This window comes from Anoplophora glabripennis, unplaced genomic scaffold, assembly GCF_000390285.2.
Source record: "Anoplophora glabripennis isolate ALB-LARVAE unplaced genomic scaffold, Agla_2.0 scaffold37, whole genome shotgun sequence".
In the NCBI taxonomy this organism is placed as follows: domain Eukaryota; kingdom Metazoa; phylum Arthropoda; class Insecta; order Coleoptera; family Cerambycidae; genus Anoplophora; species Anoplophora glabripennis.
Window position 1 is genome coordinate 251,091 of NW_019416243.1, and position 19,080 is coordinate 270,170.

Sequence of the window (19,080 nt, forward strand, 5' to 3'; positions counted from 1 at the left end):
GGAAAACTCACATACTTCTAGACGAAAAACAGCCCTAATGTTCGATTAGGGCCGAATCGACTATTCGAATATTAAAGGAAAATAAAATGCATCCCTATAAAATGAAACCAACTCAGGAGCTCATGGAAGAAGATTTCAATAGGAGGACGTATTTTTGTGAACAAATGATGGCAATGTTAGAGAATAATGTGATCCAATTAGAACATGTTTTGTTTTCTGATGAGTGCACCTTTACACTTCACGGTCATGCTAATGGTCAAAATTGCCGTTATTGGTCTAGGAAAAATCCTCACTGGATTACGGAAGAACATTCGAAATACCCTGAAAAAGTTCATGTTTGGGCAGGAATTGTCGGAGATCATATTATCATAGGTCCCTTTTTCATTGATGACAAGTTGAAGGGCTATAATTATTTAGCACTGCTCCAAAATAATGTCGTACCAACTCTGACAAACTTATATCCAGATTAAGCGAACCCACAAGTTCCAGAGACTATGATATGGTTTCAGAAAGATGGAGTAACGACCCATTACCAAATCAGTGTTCGGCGGTACTGCAGCCGAATATTTCCAAATCGGTGGATAAGGAGACGAGGATCGATGGTATGGCTAGCTTGATCCCCTGATCTGACACCATTATACTTCTCATGGGGATATGTCACAAGTATTGCAAACAAAACTAAACCCCTCGATTTCGCTGACTTAAGAAGACGAAAAATATGCGCAACTAAAAATACCAATCGACGTTTCCGAGCGTTTTTTCGAACCCGTCCCCATTTATTTATTATTGAATTTATTCGATTTGGGTGATACACACAGTAAATATAGGTCAATAAAATCTATTAAATCTTATCCTAAACGAAACATGATTAGGAAGACCAAATTAACTAAAACTTTTATCAGGAAGATGCTACGAGAAAACATCTCTATATTTACAAGACAAAAATTAGCAGAACCTTGGAAACCATCGATCGTGCTCTCATATTTGTATAGACTTATACACGCAAAACTTGTGTTTTTGTGGTAATAATTTTTCTAAAAATAATTAATTATAACGAGCGTTCAAATAAAAACGTGGTCAAGTTGGTTCTGAAAATTTGGACGTAGGGCGTAGCGTATAGCAAATGAACTTAAACGTCATCTGTCAAAGCGCTATATCGACGCTATCAATTTGAATATTTTCGTTTTAAAAAGCGTTTAAAATGGTGTTTTCTCAAGAACAAAAAGTGTTTATCATAGAGTCCTACTTTAGAAATGGACGCAAGATTGATGGAATATGGAAGTATTCTATTGAGGAATGTTTCATAGAATTTCAAAATCAATTTCCCGGCGTTGTTGAGTACAAAATTTTTCAAAGTGCAGTTCAGCGTTGTGTTAATGTTTTTCGTGAAACGGGCAGTGTAACAAGAAAAGAAGGAAGCGGCCGACCTAAAAAGCGGACTGAAGAATTAAAAGAAAATGTCCAACAAATAATGGAAAATGCGCCAAGAACTTCTGTACGTGTTTTATCACAAATGGTGGGAGTATCAGTTGGTACCTGCCACACAGTGTTAAAAAAAGATTTGCGTTTGTTCTCCTATCGTTTAACTTGTCAGCAAGAACTTCATGAAGTTGATTTTCCGCGACGGGCTGTATTTTGTGGTTTTTAAACAACTACGGTGAACTTCATAATATCACATTTTTTTCTGATGAAGCCTGGTTTAATTTAAGTGGTTACATAAACTCACAGAATATGAGAATGTGGTCTTCTGAAAAACCAGATAACTTTTTTGTCGAGGGCCCTCTACACGCTCAAAAAATTGGAGTTTGGTGTGCTCTCAATCGAAGGAGGATTTATGGACATATTTTTATTAATGGTACTCTTACTGCGCAAAAGTATAGAGAAGAAATTATCGCTCCTTTTGTTAACCAGCTGGAAGAAAACGAAATTACAAACTTTTACTTTCAACAAGATGGCGCAAGGGCACATACGGCAGGCGAGACGATGAATATGTTGAGGGAAGTTTTCCAAAATCGACTAATAAGTCTCAATGCTCAACATGAATTACCACCGAGGTCATGTGATATTACGCCGTGTGATTTCTTTTTGTGGCCTTACCTTAAAAACACTATTTTTGAACTGCCTATTCCTGATTTAAACCATCTGCAGGTTCGACTTATAGACAAGATTCCTGAAATTAACAATACCCCGAGCATCTTAGAAAATGTCTTTAATTATTTGAGGAACAGGTGTGAAAAGTGCTTGGAACAAGGAGGGGGACACTTTCAGCAGCTCCTTTAATTGTTTGTTATTGTTATCACGATTATTCTTTAAAATAAAGTTATATAGTCATTAACGTTATTGAAACTGACAGCTGCTATACAGCTCGTTGAGAAATGAGGTTAAGTTGGTCGCTATAAGCTACTCCCTACGTCCAATGTGTCAGAGCCAACTTCGACCACGTTTTTATTTGAACGCTCGTTATATTTATGGACGTTTTAAGAATAGGGTATCTACCACATATTTATACATCTTTTATAGTGTTTTCCAAATGTGTTTGTTAACTACACATGTGTAGTATTTGTTTTTATTTCAAGATTGTATTATTTTCTTCCCACATTTAAGTGTGTTTGTTTTCTAACTTTAATTAATGTAATTATCGCTGAGTTAAAATAAAATCAATATATGCAATAATTTGTGGTATATATTTTTTAGGGCCAGAAAACAAATTCTTCGACAATTTTAACACTGAAAGTATTAAAAAACAGTATGTGCATCTTACCGCAAAATAAAAAATGAATATATTTAACAAAATCGTAGTAAAATTAAATACATTTTATATACAACTTGTTGGAAATGGTGGCTCAAGTTGTAGTTAGTTATATCTATTTTATATTTAAATTATAGTCAGGACTGCTACAAATGAGTACACTTTTAATACAACTTTTTCTCAGTATAGTCAAAAGATTTATTTAAAAACAGGAATGTTGGTAAGTATCTGTATTTCCTGTAATAAATTTCAAGTTTGGACAACAATTTTTAAAAAGACATACAAATCGAACATACTCCTTTATTTTGCGGGTGGTAGCATTCGGGAGAAACACAAAAATTTTCTGTACAAACCTGCCAAAGTGACCGCCCACACAACACTTCGAATGATCGGCAGCACCGAAATTACAGTTCCTGTAACTCAACTCATAGTCAGTTAAAAAATTCGGCCTCCCGTCGGGCAGGATCTTCCCGTACAGGAAGTTGGGGTGCATATGCGTCTCGATGGCGTTGTGGACGACATCCTCTCGCGAGGCGAACTTGATCTCCCCGTCCGGAGTCCTCACGGGGAACTTCTCCGGGCTGGGTGTGCCTGTGCACGTGTCGACGGGATTAAAAATGTAGGTGGTGAGACAGCTCTTGTCGCCGCCATTTTCAAGGGTGAGTTCCGTGCCCGCCAGCCTGGTGCTTTTCAGGGACGGGCAAACTATCGAAACATGTCAGCCGTGGGGAGGCTGACGGGGTTTTTTAGTTACGGAATTATCGCGTACGCCTTGGATCCTCTCGCATTTGGCATGACAGTCAAGTTGCGTTTTAAATAATGGCACTGTTTTGTTTTGAACGTGCTTAGAATGCTCCACTTGATTTAAATTGGAGCATGTTTATGATCTCACTTAACACTTTCGCGCACAGCAGATGCTTCCTGTTATTTTTTCAGAAGGACGAGTTAATTATAGTACCTAATAAGTAAATAAATAAAATAATTTTATGAATAATATTGTTAACATTTTCTTATATATACCTAATAACTAAGTAACCAGTCATGATATAAAATTAAATAAATAATTTACTACTTCAAGAGTTTATCTGATTATGAGTAAAGTCAGTGATTGACGAATATGGTATTATTTTGTTTCTATTGACGGCATATAAAATGTGCTATTATGTTATGTCTTACTTTGACAACTCGTAACTCTCATCGAGTTGTTTCCACACGAACAAAAAAAAAAACCTGTTTCTTGCGTATTGTGAGTTATTAATTATGTTTCAATGCATATTTACCAGGGTAGTCCGTAACTGTATTTCGTATAGTAAATTATTATTACTGTAATAAGCTTGGAAAACTGTTTTTGGTAAATTTTGTTTAATTGGGCATATTTAATTTTTTTATTTTAAAAATTACATCATCCAACAGTTTACACTAATTACAGGATGAGGTAACAATGAAAATACACTAAATAACAGCAAATAAAATAACACACAAACAGGAACTAACCCAAAAACACTTTTTTGATACAGGCAATGGTTGTGTTAAATATATCAAGCTGGCTGCTTATTAAATTGTAGTTAGAACAACATTGAAATAAAGGAGACTTGCTTAAAACATTAGTTCGAGGGACAGGAAGATGGAACGTAGCAACAGAGCGTAACAAGAACCTAGGAATATTTAACCCTAACTTTTCCAAAATGTTAGAATCATCAGTTTGATTGTTCAATAGTTTAAACAAGAAAATAGTTACTGCACTGCCTACGAATACTTAAACTTTTAAAACCAACCGTGTTTCTGAAGCAAAAAGTCATGAGATATACCAATCTCAGGGTAGATGCCATCAGATTTGAAAGACAACAGTTTCAGGAAACGTCTTTGAACAACTTCCAGCTTGACAGATTGTGTCTGATAATACGGATTCCATACTACAGAGGCATACTCTAACTTTGTCCTTACATACGCGTAATATAGGATTTTTAATGTTACAGGATTAGCAAAGTCCCTACTATATCGAGCTATAAAACCATACATACGATTAGACTTGGCAACTACGTTATCTATATGCGCATTGAAGGATAGACGCTTGTCAAATATTATACCTAAATCAGATACAGTTTCTGGTCTCTGAATGACGATATCGTTTATCCTGTAATCGTAACTGATTAGGTCTTTTTTGAGGGAATAGGACATTACATTACATTTTGCGACATTGATCTCAAGATGATTTAAACTGCACCATTCTACAACACGTTTTAAGTTATCATATAACCGAACACAGTCAGCCTCAGATTGAATCTCACACATAAATTTTCAGGTCATCTGCATAAAGAAGGCATTGCACATCTATTATACTAACAATATCATTTATAAAAATATTAAATAATGGGCCCAAGTTGCTTCCCTGAGGCACTCCAGATGAAGCTACGTATTCAGTAGATTTAAAACCATTGAACATGACATACTGTTTTCTATCGATCAGATAAGAAGTGAACAGGTTGATTAAGTTTAACGACAAACCACACGATAATAATTTCCTTAACAGCATGCCATGATCAAGTCTGTCAAATGCCTTCGTCATGTCAGTATATACGACATCGACCTGAGACTGTTTGTCTAAGATTTCGGAGAATTGTGTAACATTAACGAAATTGGTGGCAGTGGCACGCCCCTTCATAAACCCATGCTGATGTATAGTCAACGTTCTGCTGATATGATGATATAACCGATTGTGTAGAAGAATTTCAAAAACCTTGCAAAAATTGCAAATAATCGATATAGGTCTGAAATTTGTAATATTGGACTATTTACGAAAGTACGGCCTTGCAAATTTCTAGAACAAAATCTTTCCATTTCTTTTTACTTTCGAAATGACTTGCATAAAAAATCTGAAACTTGGTGTAATACCGATTGATTCGAGACATTATTTCGTGGTATCACCGAAAAAATAAAATAATCAATGCCGTAGAGATGGGGACAGCGACGTTTTTTTTATAAATAATGAATTATAAATTAGAGTTATTTGATTCACCTTCAAAATAATTGCTTATTGTATAAAAATAAAACCTTTGGTAAATTTGGGATAATCAATTGTTTCAAATAAATGATGGGTAACCTATTTTTAAGTGCTTCTGTTCTAAACCCAAGTTGAAAAATACTTTCCTTAGATCGATTGATATTTTCCGTAGCTGAACCAGATGTTGCACATTGGTTAAGTCGTCGGTTAAGTCGAATTATTCATGTTTTTAACCTATTTTGCTGCTTTCATTTAGACTTTACATTTTTGTGTATTTGTGTAACATGAAACAAAATTTCAATAAGATTTATATTTTTCCGTAAAATTAAAAATAAGTGAGTTTCCTCACTTTCCATTTTCCTTCCATACCTTCATAACAATTCAAGTATGGTCTACAGGCTGTCCCAGTTTCATTGTATTAGATTTCCGCTGCGAATAGCACAACAAAAAATAACGCTACTTTTATTATAAACTTAAAGACACAGGGTGTTAAAAGTACCCAAGTAATATAATTTACTGTAAATGTTCTCTGAAACATTGAGAATTGAGAATTGATTGAAGATTAGAACTAAATTTGGTGTACATTATATTGACATCAGTTAGATAAGTTCAAAACTGGTGTGGGATTGTTTACAAATGCTGACTGAACTGGCCACCAACAGTACAGTCAGACTGTGTTGGGTGCCAGGGCACAAAGGCATTTGTGGAAATGAGAAAGCGGATGAACTTGCTAGGAAAGGATCCGAGACAGAGTTCATTGACCGGGAGCCCTTCTGCGGTACATCTCCCAGTGTGGTCAGGCGGGATCTGGGCAAATGGACTGAGACAGAATACAGGAAATACTGGACTTCAAGGCCAGGACATAGCCATTCTAAGGAGCTCATCGAGTATCCTTCGAAGGAAAGAGCGAATGATTTACTGAGCTTGAATAGAATCCGGCTCAAGAGAGTGACAGGACTCATAACGGGACACTGTCACTTTAGGAAACATCTACATAAGCTAAAGCTTGTAGACAGTCCGGTCTGCCGAGGATGTGAATCGGCGGATGAAACTTCTCTGCAAATTCTGGGCGAGTGCCCGGGATTTGCACGTAGCAGAATGGCGCTCCTTGGGAGACCCTATTTGGAACCCAAGGAACTGAGAGAAGTGTCAGCAAGGAAGCTTTTGGATTTTGTAAAAAGGGCAAATCTACTTGCTGAATAGGAGTAGTGGGACGCACAATTGGCCTAATCAGGCCGCAGTGCTATGGTTCAGTTACCATAAAATACTGTAATATATAATACACTTTTGTGAAACAAGTGGCTCAGATACTGGGATATCTCGAACACTGAATATTTGTAAATTTGAACAGTTCATTTGCTTCCCAATTGCATTTCAAAGAAAAAAACATTCCATTTTATTGCAAAGATAAAAAGACAAATTATTTTCGAGTTATTACTATTTTTTTTAATCCAAAATAAGCTTAGCTACTGCACAGTTGAATAAAAAGAAAATAGCCCTAAAACTATTCATTTCACAAAATCGTTTATAGGGTTGTTGAAAATACAATTTTAAATGCAAAGTAATCGTTAAGAATAAAAAACATTGTCCTAATAAGTTTCAAATTTTCTAAGGGGTGCCTAGTTTTTCTAAGGGGTACCTAGTAAGGGACAAATTTCCATACTTCGAATTTTCCGAACTTTTGTTGGTTACATTGTATTTAAAATTGTATTCGTAATAAAAAATTGTATACTTGTATACTGTAAAGAACAATGATTTTCAATTTATTGAACTGTGACAAGTTTATTTTAGATTTAAAAAAATAATAATAACTCGAAAGTGATCTGTTTTTCGAATAAAATGGAAGGTTCTTTTTGAAATACTATTATCAATCAAATAAACATGATGATATGTTATGGAAACTTGGCCAAAGAATGGAATTTTTCGGGGATCTTAAATCCCCTATATTTCAGAGATAAGTTTATATTATAAATCAAAGTATTTTTGGTTGTTCTATTCGTTCTCGAAGCCTGATAGATTAAAACTTAGGATACCATTTATACAAGATGCCCAGCAGACAAAAGTTAAATTCACAGAACTCTTTTTCAAGTATGTGTTGACTTTTGAAGGGAATAATTGGTGCAAATTGTAAAGAATATTTATCAATCTTTATTAATGGTTGTGACGTAATAATGTTAATAAAATCGATATTACAACATGATTCAATTGAGAAATAGATGTATTAAAAATATTGATAAACCTCACAGATTTATTAGTTACTTTTTTAGTTCTTGGATCATCTCGGTAGTAGCATCATCAAATTTATTTATTTTCTTAATAGTTACAAATATGTATTACTATAACTATTAATAGATAACTATGGAAAATTTGTGTTGACATTTCTAGCTAAGAAATGAATTTAATCATTACAATATGTAAATACATACTTCTTATTTATATTCAAATTGAATCTGCCAACAATTCAATAAAATGCTTACAGTATTTTAATGGTCTGTTTTTATTCACTGAATCGAAGAAAATGTTTCCCTTACAATCAAATCGAAAAGATAGATTCCAATTTTTATAGAAGAAAAATTCGATGTTTGAGATATTCGTAATATTAGAAATAGTAAATGTTCATACTTTATTCAACCACATTCAACACCAATTTTCAAGATTTAAATATATAAGTAGAAGCAAACATGCGAGAAACTCAAAACATTTTTAATTTTCCTGATCATAATGAAATAAAAAGAGTGGATCCCAGTTTTAGGATTTATTGAAGTGGCAAGGTAAATTAGATTCATTGTCATATCCTGACATTCCTATTTATTCATATTCAGGAAATAACAAGACATGAACCGCATATATTGTTGGTGACACGTGAAACCTTCTTGATGATGATGACATCGCTTATTAGTTTCTATTTATCTATTTGTATCACAGAACGGCAGAGGTTTACAGGATTTTAAATAGTTGCTAGTGAACTTACGAAAGATTAAAATTGTTTGTTAGATAACAGAAACTGCAACTTGCATTCCATGATTCTTAAACTTTTTAAAACAAAATAATAATAAATGTGGCATTAAAAAACGATTTATAGATTTCATCTTAGGGAAGATATTTTATTCATGAAATTGTACAATTTGTTTTTGAAAAGGTATATCAAACACACGAATCGATCCGTTGGAGTTTATTTCAGTAATGTGAATGCGCATATATAATATGTTAATCGATTTAGTTGAAGTAAATATGGTTTTTGAACTCAGTTTTTTGTTAAAGAACACATTTAATACGGTTTTGATATTAAATTGAATGGAACAAATTAAAAGTATCGAAACATAATCACATATTAGGAGATTAGTATAGAAAATATAGCATAGATAAATACATATAATAATCCTCAATTTATTGGCCAATTTATTAAAGTAAAATAAACTAGTAATTTGATGGAACCTACATATTATATTCTAAAGCAAAGGTATACTGACATAAAATATTTATAAATACGTTATTAAATCAGTCTTTAATCACGCTATTTACCGTTTTTCCGTTTGCAATTGATATGTTTTATATTAAGTTGCCATAAACATATCAATTTATGAATTCCTCATCCTGATTTCCTTATAAATTATTATTTTCTAATTCTTTGTTAGTTAGGATACATACTTATATAAAAATAACTTAATGTCAATAATTATGAAGTTTTTCAATCCGGAAACATACCTATATATCAAATACTTTACGCCAAGACAGTTCTTAGGTTTAAATATACAGGGTGTTTAAGTTCGAGTGAATCAAACTTTAACCATAAATAGAACTCAATAAATAATTTAGAATTGCCTTATAAAGTAATTGTCTAAGTATCACCGTTTTCACTGTACAGGGCCGTATTGGTCGATTGTTAAAATCATATTATTTACGAAATCTTTGGTATGATAACAAATTAATTCAACGCCAATTTTTTTTAATTGTACCTCTCGTGTTAGTACTTTCTTTTGTATAGTGGCTTTTCGAGATATGCCTGAATTCTTTTTAACATCAATATTTCGCAAACGAAACATTTTCATTTTATATGGACTACCTCTTTAATTTTTTATACCACTAAAATCTATTGATGATGTTCGACTGGCCGACAAGTAAATGAACACACTGCATTTCTTGATTTCTGAAAAATTATGTAAAAAAATAAAGTGTCTGTTCAAATTTCAACTCATTATTTAAAAGTAATATTTGTTTTTTATCTACCACTAGATTAATTAAGCTGAAATAAAAAAAAAATGTATAAACAAATTTTTAACATTTCTCAAGCGAAATATTTTAAAGGTAAACTTTATTAAAATCTACTCTCGTAGCTAGTAAAATTTATATACGTTATATTTTCATTATTTTCCATAAAAACTAAGACTTCTTAATTTACCATAAACAAAAATAAATTATTCTTTGAAAGACTCTATGTGTGTTGTTTGAGGAATAAATGTCGCCTGGAATACTCTACTAAAATTGGAACTATGTCGTTGAACTCTCTCACCCGGCTGAAGTACGTAATTCATTTTATAAATTACAATCAAAGAAGTAGTTTATGCTTATGAACTTATATTACTTTTGTAACCTATATTTTTAAAAAAGTGCAGCGTAATATTTATTTTATTGATGCAATGCATTGTATCAACAATGTACAACTGTACAATATACATTTGGAAATATCGCCAACAATACCTCAAATGGAATAAGCAAAAAAATTTACAGAATTTTGGTATATTCCACCTAGGGATGACAGTGGAGGCCCCCTATAACGAGTGTTCTAGATCAACGTGCACTTTATATGCGAATGCCTAGTATATAAACAGCTCTCATTCAGTGAGTGGGGTTATAACGGATTATTTGAACTGTCTACAAAGTACCTAGTAATTTATTCGAGCTTATTTGTGTATTGAACTGGGATTTATTAGGTATCTTTTTTTATCCGTTTATTCATGATTTATGCACACACAGTTTCGTTTTCAATATCTTCTTTTGGTCAGAAGACATTTAGACATTTTTTAAAGCGCTTGAAGGGTTATACAGGGTGTCCCGAAATTAATGCAACAAAATTTGGTCATAGATTCTTAAGACTTAAGGGGGCCACTTGACTTTTGTCCAGTGGCCCCCTCTTTCGGTGTTACAGCCCCCTGAAGTCTGCCCCTACGAATAATCTTTTTTATATCTCACAATCCTGTTGTATGAGAATAACTAAATTTGGTACACAGGGGTTTTATGACATGTGGAATCTAATAGTGCTACGCTTTTTATCGGGGAACCCCCTTAAGACACTTTTTCGTAGGCCCCTTGTCTATGCATGGAACCAAAAAAATTTGGTCGCAAATTTGAATTTCTTAAAAATTATTAGTTAGCAATTGAATTTAGAAACTTTTTGCCTTTTGATATTTTTTTCGTAAAACGCGATGTTTTTGGGGAAAATGGTGAATCACGATATGCGTTCCATCACATTTTGACATTTTGCTCGAAAACATTGTGTTTTACGAAATAAGAATCAAGAGACAAAAATGTTTCTAAAAATGGCTTAAGAAATTTAAATATGCGACCAAATTTTTTTGGCTCCAAAAACAAGGGGGCCACGAAAAACTGTCTTCAGGGGGTTCCTCGCCAAAAAGCGTAGCACCATCCAATTCCAAATGTCATAAAACCCCTGTGTACCAAATTTAGTGATTCTCGTACAACAGGGTTCTAAGATATATAAAAAAAGATTATTCTTAGGGGCGGATTTCAGGGGGTTGTAACTCCGAAAATACGGGTCCCCTAAATTTGTCTTAAAAATCTGTGACTAAATTTTGTTGCATTAATTTCGGGACACCCTATATAAGAAGATATTCTTAGGAAAACGTTGCTTCATTTTTGATACGTTATTATATTACAGTTTTTCTTCAAAAATGTTCAATACAAAACCTGCACAGACGCCACTGGCAAAATAATAAAATTGTTTGTACATCAGAAAATGCATCTCGATAAATAGAAGGCGTGTACCAAATTTGAAAAAATATCTAGGGTAATACCAATGTTATCATAAAAAATGTTTATTCATAAAATTAAAGTTAAGACTTTTAGGACATATGTTCATATGAAGTTTTTTTTCTTAAAATGGATCCAAGAATAACCTCGTTAAATATTAGCACGTTATTAAGAAACACCCTGTATAGGTATCATTTTATTTAATGAGAAAATTTCTAGAATTCGAGTTAAAATTAATATTTTTAAAATAACCTTGGGGACAAACATCTTATTCCGAGGTTGCTTCAGGGGTAACAAATCATTTCAACTCGTTGTGGACTTGACCTTAACCGCAAGGTCAAAGTTGAGATCTGATTCGGATGTAAAATTTTCTGCCGAATCCATTCCCATATAAAATTATGAAGTTGACCTTCAATTGACCTTCTAGGTCACGGTTAAATTCAAGATCAACAACTGCTTTCCCCCAATGAACTGAACAATTTCATTTATGTCAATTTTGGATCGGAAGCTTCACTGACAAGATATTTTAAATAGATTAATGTTATCTGATGATCTTAGCAGTAATTGATTTTTTTTACTGTTCCTGGTTTGGGATCACTATCAGTAAAATAAAACCTGCCATCAAGTATTATTCAAATATGGAACCGAGTGTGAATGAATGACAAATTTATACATTTATGAATTTGAGGTCGTAAATTGGCAGATGATAAATTAGTTGTCTAAGTACAAACAAAACGGATCAATATTGACTTTAATAATAAAATATTTTCCGATAGCTATATGTATGCCCATAAATCCCACCGGCATAGTACGTGTGCATGGCAGAATTCTAAATTTTGAACACAATTTAATTAATTTAATTACAACGTGTATTATATGACAGATGATAAATCATGTTTGTATAGGGTGTTCTCTACCGGCAATCTAGGCAAGAAATTGAGAAGCCCTTTTAGCTAGTCGAACAACAAGGGTTGTTCTAGATGAGCAAAAAACTTAATTGATCTGTTAGGGTAAGCGCACTTTTGTGCATATCACAGCTATACAGAGTGGTTTCCCAAGTAATGTATAATACTGAAGATGGAGATTCCTCAAGTATTTGCAAGAAAAAAAACTTAATTCAAATCTATATCCTAAAATTGCTCACTTATAAATTACACAGCCCCACAAAAAAAGGATCGGATCTGGTATTCAGACCCATGTATTTTCATGTATTTTTTTCCGCTGAATCCGAATCTGCCTTCGGTTTTGGCCCAACGGGTCTGAGTTTTCGGAAAATTTCAAAAAACAGGTCAAAATTCACAAGAAACGTCATTTACGATCGATGAAAGTTATAAAAATCAAATTATTCTACTAGTTCACTAGACGTATGATTTTTCACTCGTTTAATTCCAATTTACCATCATAGAGTCAAACAAGCTGGTCCATTTTCATTCAAAAACAGAAAATAGTTCAAAATGCCATTTTCATGGCATAATTCGTGTTGCAGAGTTCTGGATCCATCTTTTTATCCACCCACCCATTTATGAATTCATACATCTTTCTATACAGTCGTTCATGCATAAACACGCATATTTATTCATCTACCTATACCACCTATAAAACCCACCCATCAAAATTATTGGTTTTAACAATAAAGTCAACCGATGTACTTGCATAGTAATAGTAAAATTAGAAAATTTAAAAAAAGAAAAAAATCGAAAAAATTACAAAGCCCTTACATTTTTATTATTCTCATACTCATACTGAGAATGCAAAATATTCACAATTTCTCAAAAATTAAGCATCACATGTTTTAAAAGAAAACACGGAGAAAACTGTCAAATGAAAAATGTGACCAATAAGTATTTAAAAATGCAAGAGCTGAAAATAATATATAAAGGTAATTTAAAACTTCTTCGAAAAAATATTAATTTAGTCCTTTGTTAATGTATTTTTTTCTATTCCTTATAAAAGAGGAAACTAAAACAAGGGATAGAGGAATTAAGGAATTGGTTCCTTATCAAAAACTAAGAGTAGTATGGCCGACAGTCTTTTGTCCAATGAAACATCGTTTTTGTGATAAAGACATTTATGAGGAATACTTTTGAATGTTTTGGTTAACTGGTTCCATCATGGTTTTAATTTTCTATTTAATGTCGCTACAGAAAATTTACAAAATTTTTCTTGAAATAACTATTTTTTAACGCTGTATCAGAATGTAAAAAGTTGTAGTAGTTAAGTTCAGGAAAGCATTATTTGTAAAATATTGCACCCCGCATAAACCTTATGGAATTGGATCCCCAGTGGATCTCTCTCAAATTTTGCGAATGAACTCTTCAGAGCATCCTGATCAAAAATTCTTATGGGCACAAAACCCGGAAACCGCTCCCATCCCCCCAAAATCACCCCCAAAGGTCAGGGGATGCATTCAGCTCATTATACCGCAGCACCAAAAAAAGTATCAGACCCACACATGCAATATACGGTTTCTGGTGTATTTTTGAGCGCTGGACACGAATACGTTATCATTTTTGCTCTAGCACGTATCAGTCTTCAGCAAAACGCCGAAGAAGCTTCAGAAAACTGTAGAAAGAAGATTGTGGCCTGTGATTCAAATGCGATATGTGGTTTCCGGTGTATTTTTGCACGCTGAGCACGATTCTGAGGTCAAATGTGCTTCAATTACCTTAAGCCTTCAACTAATCGCTGAAGAAACTTTAGTACTGAAGAAAGAACACTGTGGTGTGTACATATCGCATGTGAATTACAGAACACAATGTTCTTTCTTCAGGTTTTGAAGCTTCTTTAGTTAGCCGAATGCATCCCCTGACCTTGGGGGGTGATTTTGGGGGGTTGGGAGCGGTTTCCGGGTTTTGTGCCCACAAAAACTTTTGATCGGGATGTTCTGAAGAGTTCATTCCCAAAGTTTGAGAGAGATCCACCGGGAATCAATTTCCATAACGTTTGTGCGGGGTCCTTTATAAAAAAACTGATATTATTTCATAAATTTTCTGTAATGACATTAGTGAAACTGTACCTTTTTAAGTTTTTAGAGCATATATCAAATCCGCGTCTCCATGTTATTGCTCGATAGATATGCGTTCTGGCCTTAACTAAGTCGTTTTCCAGTGGCGTATAAGAGGTTTTGCAAAAATTGGTAGTAGTAAGAAGGATTTATATTCTCTTCGTTGTATCACATTTATTTATATCAGTTGTATATCCAACTAACTTATTTTTTCGGATAAGTTCTCAATCATCCTGTAGATTTTACATGCCACTGATTGTCCATCATTAATTTAATGAACCCGTATTTTCAAATAAACTGCATATTTACAAAATAAAATTCATTATTTCTACTTTTACTAGTGGATAATCCTAACATAAATTAAAAAGAAAATCAAACTATACTGCTTCAGAATTTCAAAATTAGATATACGCTTAAAATTAATGAGATTTTCCAGGTTTTCCCCATTTCTGCAACAGAGGTTAAGACTTATGTACCAAAGTAAGTTGTTCCTGGCCTGCTGAATAATAATATGCCGCCCCCTCTTGCGTACAGGTTTCTGACTTCTAAGCTACTCCTTATGATGAGAACGAGGTGTAGACATATTATTGTTACTACATTATTATTTCCATTTTCTTAAGTTTTGCGGTAGGTACCCAAATGTATAATTTTTATTCATTATGTGATAATATGGTTTTTGTCAAAGTAAGTATTCTATATCTATCTACACTCCTTTTCTTGGTAACGTCTCTGGACAAAATAAGTTTTAGTTTGGTTGAGGAGGAAAACTTTTTCGCTTCGTGTTTCGGTAAAGAAATTACTTTATGTTGGTCTCGTGCAATTTACGTGACAACATTTACAAAACATATATCTTGTCTCATCTTATCATTAATTAAAGTTCATCCTCGGTAGCTCCAACATCTGTATTATCAGTCGGCTTCTATAAACTATGGAAAATTTCAAAGAAAGAAATCCTGATAAATGATGTTAAATTGGCTAAATCTATGGACGTTAACTGAATACAGAGGAATAAGAATGTGATAATATCCTTGAAAATAAATATGATTTACATGCACCGTAATTTTTCCAAAAATTCTCCCTTTTTGAGATACATTTTAAAAATATACCATTTTTATAATTTGTAGCGGAGTTATGGTTTTAATTATAATTGTTTGAATTTCCAAACATCACATATCTATATCAAAGGACGGTAGGCGCAAAAACGCGGCGTTGTTAGCGCGTGTGTGCCCGCTGCCCTTCCACATAGTAGTTGTAGTTAGTCGTCTTCCGTACGAGTACGGCAAGACTCTCTGTTCTCGCTAATAATACAGTAATTGTTACTTATGTTAAATCAATCAGGTGTTTATATGATTACGACAAATACAAGTTGTGCGACATTCATTGTGGCGTGTTATTTCTTACATCTAGTCGTTGCCATCTTTAAACATCGAGATTAGACCAGTGAATAATACAGTCCACCCATATCATCTTTCCTACAATAATAATAAAAAAATAAACGGTCCTGTACCGTATAAAAATTATTTGCATTTCGCTATGAAGGTTTTAATTTTAAATGAAAAATGTCTGTTGATATTTTTTTATATATTTGTTAGTACGAGGGAATTTTGTTGGAACATGATCAAACTAATTTCTTGTTTGAATTAGTATTTTGAAGACTGTATTATCTGTAGAAAAACAGTGCTAATATAATATAAGTTTATTTGTAAATTTCTGTTACTGAAAAAATAGTAGACTTTTTTACACTTCATCATCCGATATCTCAGAAAGGCAGACATTATTGGGAAAACATATTATTCTCAAAAATTCTATCACATACATACTCTTCGATCTAACGTCAAATATGACGATCCTATATAAAGATGAGTCAAAAGAAAAGTAAAAATGTAAATATTAGGTACTATAGGCTGTCCCAAATTTCACGAAAAATTTGAATTTTACACCACTTGTGAGGAAAATTGTTGCTTACGAAAAAAAGACAGCGTGACATCTGAAAGTTCAGAGTTATTAAAAATGAAGTGCTATAAGAAAGAACAATGTTTTGACATTGTTGAGAAATATTTAAAAAAATTAAGGTTAAAAACAAAAAATGGTGGAGGCGCCGCTCGATGTACACTGCGACATAAAATCACAAATATTTCCTAACTGTTAATTTTTCCGAAATGAACCAAGAGGGTATTATCCTTGGCAAATTCTTCAGGGAACTTATTTTTTATTCAAGCAGATTGCGTCATCTATGTAGAAATTCTGGATTGTTAACCATTGGGCATAGTCCGTCCCTGGCGTTCTGGACTTAATGAAGTTTTACTTACAACATCAAAAACAAGTTGTACGCATGTGTTATCGACCAAATTTGCATCATGCAGAAGTTAATAGACTGTAAAAAAAATAACTTTTTAATTTTTACCTTTGAGTGCCCGTAACTTGTTAACGAAGGCCCGTATGAAAAAAAATGTATTTGAAAAACTGATATTATCTTGACCTCATCTATTTGCACTCTAGTTTTTTGTATCAAGTGTTGGGACACCCTGTATATAAAATTTAAAATTTGAAAGACAATGGAAACTTTTATTTACTTTACTTTTGTATTAGGTTAAATAATTACGTTTCCTGTGATGTTATTTTTCATTACTCACATACTTGTAAATAAAAATTATTACATTCTAAAACTCGCAAATATTTGCCTTCTCTTAAAGAAATGTTAAGAAAGAGCTTATTAGTTGATTACCATTGATGTAGCAGTAATAAATTTTAAATTCCGTCTTACCAAAAATCCATTAGATAATTGCCTCTGTACAAATATACGACGGTAATTTTTGGATGAAAATAAGTTTTTGTGAAAATTCATGGATTATTATACATTATACAGGGTGTTAGTAAATAAGTGCGACAAATTTCAGGGGGTGATTCTACATGAGAAAATAATGGCAGTTATAAACGTATGTCCGCAAATGATTCGTTTTCCGAGATACGGGGTGTCAAAGTTTTTCTTAAAAACTGACGATTTAATTTATTGCTCTGAAACCGGTCGAGATGTGCAAATGAAATTTGGTGGGTTTTAAGAGGTAGTTATTGCGCATTTTTTGACACGCAATTAAGAATTTTATGTTCATCATTGGCGCGCGTACGGGTAATAATCTCAATTTTTTTAAAGAAAAAAATGGTACGCCACTGAGATATTACAAATTAAAAATCATTTTTGAATTCCTCGTTCAATTTGTGACAAAAAATCTCTCTTGCCTTTTCTTCGTATGGGGCGCCGTTTTGATGCAAAAAAATAAAACATCTTAACGCGTATTTTTTATTTCTTTAATACATTATCAAGAACTATCTAATACAATAACATTAAACCAGAACAATAACAGAAAATAACACTAATAAAATTTTGAAAAGGCGCAAAGCTACAACAAATGTTCAAAATGACCTCCCTCAGACGTGACACAAGATTCAACTCTTCGCCTCATTGATTGTCGTATTCGCGCAAATATTCCTGGTATATTTCTTATTGTCTCACAGCCGACTATAATTCGATTCCTCAGGTCATCAACATTTTCAACGGGAGTGGAATAAACTAATGACTTAAGAAAACCCCAAATGCAAAAATCAAGAGGATTTAAATCCGGCGATCGAGCAGGCCAATGTTCCGTACCTCCCCTACCTATCCAACGATTTGGATATACTGTGTCTAAGTGATTACGTACATTAATGCTAAAATGGGCTGGTGCACCATCATGCATGTACCATAGGTGTTGTCTCAGCTGTAGAGGAATTTCTTCAAGAAGAACAGGTAACTCTTCCTGTAGGAAATTAAGATAAGATTCGCCTGTTAGTCGTTATGGGACGAAATATGGACCGATTAAATGATCATCAATTACCCCAAGCCATACATTTACGGAAAACTGACTGAAAATGAGCTTCAAAGATTCCATGGGGGTTTTCCTTAGCCCATAAGTGATTGTTATGGAAATTTCGTATACACTGTCGTCCAAAAGTAGCCTCGTCAGTAAACAAAACGGCATTTAAAAAATTAGGAATTTGAGCGATTTGATGATTAATCCATTGGCAAAAAAATAGGCGCGGAAAAAAGTCTCTAGGTAGTAGAGACTTGCACACGTTCAATATGAAATGGATACAATTGCTGTTCTTTAAGAATTTTAAATACAGTGAAGTTGCTTACATTCAATATGTTGGCAATTTTTCGAGTATTTACTTGTTTCAGGTGACTCCCCAATTAACTCGAGAACTGTTTCTTCTAGTTGCACAGTTCGTACTTCTCGAGGGCGCCCACAGTCAACCGTTTGTTAAATCATAAAAGAACCATTTTCGCGCAAACGTTGATGA

At 33.3% G+C, this 19,080-nt stretch overlaps 1 protein-coding gene across 1 annotated transcript in view; it reads right to left on the reverse strand.

Moving 5' to 3' along the window:
* The window catches only part of LOC108913512 (colorectal mutant cancer protein), a 189,072-nt gene that overhangs the window by 127,131 nt on the left and 42,861 nt on the right, over nt 1–19,080 (reverse strand). Inside the window, exon 2 of the mRNA XM_018719072.2 lies at nt 3,103–3,707. Coding sequence (XP_018574588.1) covers nt 3,103–3,242 — 140 coding nt within the window. The 5' untranslated portion in view covers nt 3,243–3,707. The remainder of the gene's footprint in view (nt 1–3,102; nt 3,708–19,080) is intronic.